Below are 6,489 nucleotides of genomic sequence, written 5' to 3' on the forward strand. Positions count from 1 at the left end.
TTTTCAAATGCCATCGAGGAACGACCATTCCTCTTGGAGGTGGCTCAGATATTCGCCGGTACCCCAACCGGTAATTTCACGAATACGATCAAAGCCTTGCAAGATCTCCTGTTGCTGCGATTCGTGCGTCATATGCTTCGCTGCAAGGAGGAGAGAGGCAAGCAAGCACGGGTCCCAGCTTTCACGTGTATCATTATTGAGCGCGATACCGCAGATACGGTATGCATGCCACAAAGGAGATAGGACTGGAGACTGCGGATGATTTAGCAGCGCAGTCCGTGGCTTACATTGGAGCAGCAACAGCATTGCAGTGTGGTATATCTGATTGCTGAAAGTTCCAGCTCCGTTGGCGAATAGAAGCAAGGGGAACTCGCTCCCTTGATTGAGTACTTGATCTCTCGCGTCTATCTCCACCATTGGTTCAAATTCAAGTGGCCGCAAATGCTGCCACTGCTCAAGCTCCCCAAAAGCTTGCAACCAATTTTCCGTCACTTCATGTGAAGTCGCAAGAGGGTGCGGCATCGCTTCTTGATGGCATAAGGCTAAAGCTTTCCCACATAGCCACAAGACAGCATTGGTATAATGGCTAACCCTTTCACACACATCCTCGGTACGAGATAACAATGATAGGCTGGGGATCGGGAGCATTGGGAGCGGGATTCGAAGGGGGATATCGTTAGCGAGTGCCACTCCTAAGTCTGACAGGTATCATGTTAGCTGGTGTACAGATCAATATACAGCGTCAAACGTACCTATACGTAAAAACATCCAGTAAGCAGTCGACTCAATGTTCTTACTGTAGGCATGCTCAACCAAGTGATTTACAAAGGGGATACCCTTATTCACCCAGTCGACCCAAGCTTTTGGAACATCTGTGACTAGACATCGAACATCTTCGAGGAGGTATAGCAATATAAGCTCCGTGGAGTCAGGATGATCGCAGTCTAGTTGGTCCAATTGGTTGCTCTTTCGAAGGGCCAGCTGCTCAAGACCTCCTCTGTTCCAGTGACCCCGTTGAATGATGCACGTTTCGGAAAGTACCAATACCGCAGAGAGAAGTTTTTCTGAGCTCGCTGCCATCTGAATTACATTGATTCCAAATGGGTGTCTCAAATCGCAAATGTCAAGCTATATTTACCAAAGAAGAGCTGTCAGAAAAGCCCATATTGGAAACTGACAAATAAGAATGTCCTTACCCAAGTAGCAACATGGTAGCGGTAATGGCGGAGAAGTTCTAGTCTGCGAGCTTCCGATTCAATACCGATACTCGCAATTATGGAGGTAGACAGTCCATTAATACTTGTATGTCTGGGATCGTCCAAAAGTCCGGTAGGTACTGTTGGCAGTGGAATATCCTTTACCTCCGAGGGCTGGGTATTCATTAGCGACGATAACGCGGCACCGGGACTGAGTAGTGGCAGGTTAGTCGACTCCGGTATGACACTGTTCGGGCCAGCGGTTGATCCTAGAGCTAGCAGGCCTTGAACAGCATCATCCTTGTCCCGGTGAGGGGTCCCATCGGGCGATATGTTCAGACCTCCATCCCAATGTGATAAGTCCAAGGTATCATGATGAATACGACCCCCATCACCATAGTGTTCATCCAAGTTATGGCTATCCCTCCGATCACTATCTTTTCTTTCGCCGGCGATGACCACTGCACTAGCTATAGGGTCACTCTGAGGATGCGCCTCCGGAATGCTGGCAACGGGGGATGGCGAATCCTCCACGGAAGCATCCGTGGTACAGCCCAGTGGATCTTCCTGGACAAACTAAACACAGGAATCAGTATACACATCCAGCCAATAGTGACCCAATTAGAGAAAATGCAGTTCAATCTTAGAAAGCAAAAGCCACTACCCACTTTGATCTTGTCATAATTTACTTCAGACTTGGGCGTGCGCAGTTCACTTGCGGTGACCGTGAAAGTGTTCTTCTGCAGGAAGCTAACCTGCAACCCATATTGACAGTCTAGATTCTTGTCGATACAATTTTGGCAGCGAGGTTTTCCTTCGTCGCCTAAAATTCGAGGCAGGCTCCATTAGTGCCGCGCTACACAGACGGTCTAGCGTCAGGAACATAATATTACTCACATTTCCGCCGTCGCTTTCGACACCGTAAACACCCGGTCCTGCATCTCGTAAATTTCGGGGCGGTTTTGGTCGGAGAGCCGTCGTCGTCCATCGTCGGGGGCGTTGAAAAGCAGGAGTCAAGATAATCACATTTTCCCAAGGACGGGACGCCTTGGGGCCTGGCACCCGATCTAAATACGGAAAGCGCAAGCGTCAAAGGAAATTCTGGGGAACTTTCCCGAACGGATTTCCCCACATTATCGGTTCGTGCGGTGGTTCCAACTGCCGTCCCGGGTTCCCGATTTTACTCCGCCTCGACCCTTATTATCCTACTATAGCTGCTTCCAATATGGACCCTGCATCATTGTTGGGTCGTTTTCCAAACTCCGTCACATAAAGCGATATGATGCAGTTCAGGGCTAACAACAATATTGATCTATTACCCTCAAGTCCTGGGCAACTGAGGTGCTGTCAAGACGGCTTGATCAGGAACCCAGCAGTTTACTACATCCGAACCCATATTCCAGTGGACAGAATGAACTCTCAAAAGCTGATTATGACCTTCTCCCGGTGGAAAGAGCCAGTGAATATCTTGTCCAACCGATACACAACCCGTTGGCTATTTCCATTGGTCAAATAACCGGGGGAGTAACGAGCAGCATACCATGTTCCTGAGATCTATACAATGCAGGAGACAAGTTTGAAAACTACCCTATTCATCGATCATTGTTTATCACTCGCTATACCGGATAATGAGAATGGATGGAGGCTATACACCTAAAGGTCAGAGAGAATTGCCGGCTCACCCAGAGGTCTGGTTGCAACTGGTACTCAACAAAGTGGGCACAGGCAAAGTCAACAATAAGCGAGAAACCCCTTTTTGCAGCAGTCTGAGCACTGTATGCGACGTCTAATCTTGATGACTTTATATTATTCAGAAGGTCACCCCACGCGATGGACAGCCAATCGATATTATAAACCGTTGTTAAGAATACCATGACAAGCAATCAGTCGTCCCTGGATACAGCACCGATAGGAACCTCCAAGTTATGGTTCACAATCACCCATATCCTAGTCTTCGCCGTTTGCTCTATGACTACCAGCCGAACTATATCGTTCTACAATACAATACCTTCCCAATCTCTATACATTCCCTAAGGTATCGAAGGACAATGTGAAGTCAGCGGGCTCGCTTCGATATCGAAAAGACTATCTACTGTTTTGGGGCTCTTTTGATGCTTTTGGACACCAGTGATTTGGATTTAATGGAATCCTATACTTCTGTCATTCCGGCCAGGGAACTGTGGTTATTCATTATTTCAATCTTTGGCCGGTTGTCCCATGAGGTGATTTCTCACACATGTTAACCCTGAGAAGTCCAGATAAATCCGACTCTACCGCTTCCTTTTGCATTGTATATAGACCCCGGCGACATCGTCCTGTTGAAGGCAAACATTACCCGCACGATTTTCAGTTTCTCGAACCAAGCACCTCCTATGTCTTATTGATTCGGCCCAGGTGCTCTCTTGAACTTTTCAAGCCCTCAGGCTACCCCGAGCATTGCCACGCCAATGTTCGTATTTGTGTATTAATACCTACAATGATTCAAAACACCGCCGTTCTACTCTTGGATTTAGCTGAGGATAGCTTGACGACATCCACTTTCACAGTTGAGCAGCGCACGTCTATATTTTGACCGACTGGTTCCAGTCCAATAACACAGGACGAGTGAATTCCTCGCTACTACTTGCACACACACACTGGATGCTAAGACTATTCGTGGCAGATAATAAGTCATTCCGACTGAGATTGCGTTTGAAAGGCATTTGGTTATCTTGACTACATTATCTCTCTGCCTTGCCAGTCGAAAGCCAGAAACTATGTCTAAAAATCATTCATCATCTGTTGCTGTACTCGAGGCTGGGTCAAAGTATCCATTTAAAGCGAATGGTTACACGCCGGAGAGTCTTGCAAACTAAGAGCAAGACTGGTGAGGCCCTAGGAGGGCAGTGATATATGGATGACAGCTTGACGTTACGGACGGGGTGGTTGGTCCATTGAAAGAAGGACTTACCAACCATCATTTAATTCAGTCAAGTATCGGTGATACAGGCTGTCTATATTCAACATACACCACTCGATATATAGTTTCCAATAAAGTGATAGTGCTCAGCGAGAAGAACGAAATTCTTGGCTCGAATCACGGAGTACGTGATTCTCTATAGGCTCCCACTCCGAAGAAAAAGCCCGGTTGACGGCATTCGTCCGGCAGTCTCTTTCGGGTATCTTTCCATACCTCCCAGCTGAAAGAAGACCAAAAAGAAAGATAAACAAGAAAAAAAAAAGGAAGAGGGCTCCTCAGAGTCTAGGCAACACACTTTAAATTGAATAATGTTTCTTAGGATTGCCCAGCCGCGTACCCACCCGGCAGGGGCACTAGCACGCTCCTTCACCACAGGGCAGGGCGTGCCCTATAAGCAAGCTGCCAGCCACGAAACCGCCCTTACATAGAGGCTCACAACTTGGAGAGACAAAAGAGAGCGAGGAAATGTTTTTTAAAGAAAGGGTGCAGCTCTCAAATATTAAACAAGCTCAGTCTACTGCAAGGGGGGAAATGACAGAGGTCCTTAAATCCTCATAACATGACCCGTTGAACGGTCCACAATCTTATCTAAGAGTTTGTTATTCTTAGCGGCAGGTTGCATTCTATTACTGATGCAAACTCGTCTGCATGGCTGCCTGTACCTGTACCACCATCCATCCATCCTTCATCTTCCAAAGCCAAGCTTTCAGGGAAAACAAAAACAACAGAACAATCAGAAGAGAAAAAGAAAAAGAAAAAGAAAAGCAAACTCGATCTGTTCGTAAAACACGAGCCAACAACCCGAACTCACAAGCTAGGAACCCAATATCAACTGATCGACCCGGTGAGGCTCGTATTTCAACCTTAGCAGAGGCTAAACCGCCATGAGTGGCTTCGATGGACCCAAGCTGAACCTCCCAGGACGTTAAGGCCCACGGACAAGACAAGACACGAGGATTCGCGTTCCTCTACCGCGCTCGAAGCCAGACTTTGATGTCAATCTTCATTATTTCGCTCCACGTGTTTCGTGTCATATCTCTCCCCTTCAACTACGTCTCCCTCGATTCTTTGTGCCTTTTTTTTTTTCAAGTGATAACTATGTAAAGAAGTGTCTTTGTGGAAATGAGCCGATTCTCAACCCGTCCAAAGCCATGTCGATCCTACCTGTTTGCCTAGAGGAAGGTCCACAATTAATAGGGCTCTAATAATTTCAACCTTGAAGACTTGTAAATGGGTACATCAACAGCGATGTCCGTGCTTTTTTTTTTATTTCCTTTTTTTTTTCTAGCTAAAAGGGCAAGGAGCTGCAGAGTATATAAAGTCTTTAAGCATTCCTAGTCCTTTATAAACCGCATGACTCCATTCTTTCATTTCCCCTCGACACTCGTTTATACATACATACTTACTTACCCAGTCTCTCCCTCACCCTAACTAACCACCACACCCCCCAAAAACAACCACAAATACAAACGACAACGACAACGACAACGACAACAATCACATAAACCAAGAAAAATGGGTGCCCCCGAGTCCGAAACCCCCGCCGTCCAGCAGCAAAATGAATGGGCCAACGGCTTCTGGGACTGCTGCTCGCCCGCCGGAACCTGTACATCTCCCCCCTACTATACATATATACATACACCACAAGGCTAACTAACATATCCCGAACTCAGGCTTCTGGGGCTGCTGTCTCCCCTGCTGTCTCTTCGGCAAAACGCAATCTCGACTAGACGACCCCCAACTCAAAGAATACAGTTACATGAACGGCAATGTATGTGCCATCCATACATACATATATATATACACCCCGATGTCCATCCCCCACCCAACTAACAAAAAAAATAAATAGTGCTGTCTCTACTACCTCACAGCCCAAGTAGCTTCCACTGGGTCCTCCTCATGATCCGCCGCGGCGAGATCCGACAACGCTTCGGCATCGAGGGCTCCGGCGTCGGCGACTGCTGCTCGTCCTACTGGTGTCCGTGCTGCGTGATCATGCAGCATGAGAAGGAGATCGAGGCCCAGAGTGAGCGCCCGCAGACCGGGTACCAGGCTCCCACGGGTATGGCTTACGCTCCTCAATGATTTAATTTTTTTTTTCGGACGTGTATGGGGACCTGGGACTTTTTGGTTTTCTTTCGCTTCATTTCTTTCTCGGGTTCCCTGGGTTCTTTCTTGCTAGTCATGGCAGGGTTTCTTTCGTTTGATGGGGGGGTTTTCTTATATTTATATATATTTTTTGAGGCTTCTGATATGTGTTGATTGATGGATTTGGGTTGGGGATTCCCTCATGGCTTGGGCTTTTCTCTCTCTCTCTCTCTCTCTCTCTCTCTT

General features: G+C 47.3%; 2 protein-coding genes across 2 annotated transcripts; one reads left to right on the plus strand and one right to left on the minus strand.

The window, feature by feature from the left end:
- Positions 1 to 3: 3 nt before the first annotated feature.
- On the minus strand, positions 4 to 2,184 carry ABOM_002525 (uncharacterized protein; the record flags this gene model as incomplete). The annotated part of the gene is made up of 5 exons (XM_022529655.1): positions 4 to 698; positions 753 to 1,128; positions 1,197 to 1,772; positions 1,865 to 2,019; positions 2,094 to 2,184. The coding sequence occupies 5 exons, from the start codon at positions 2,182 to 2,184 to the stop codon at positions 4 to 6; spliced, it is 1,893 nt and encodes a 630-aa protein (XP_022392201.1).
- Positions 2,185 to 5,670: 3,486 nt separating this feature from the next.
- On the plus strand, positions 5,671 to 6,240 carry ABOM_002526 (PLAC8 family protein; the record flags this gene model as incomplete). The annotated part of the gene is made up of 3 exons (XM_022529656.1): positions 5,671 to 5,761; positions 5,829 to 5,930; positions 6,005 to 6,240. 3 exons carry the CDS (start codon positions 5,671 to 5,673, stop codon positions 6,238 to 6,240), a joined length of 429 nt encoding a protein of 142 aa, XP_022392199.1.
- Between the last annotated feature and the right edge of the window lie 249 nt (positions 6,241 to 6,489).

The sequence above is a fragment of the Aspergillus bombycis genome (genome assembly GCF_001792695.1).
Source record: "Aspergillus bombycis strain NRRL26010 chromosome Unknown contig00015, whole genome shotgun sequence".
NCBI classification, from domain to species: domain Eukaryota; kingdom Fungi; phylum Ascomycota; class Eurotiomycetes; order Eurotiales; family Aspergillaceae; genus Aspergillus; species Aspergillus bombycis.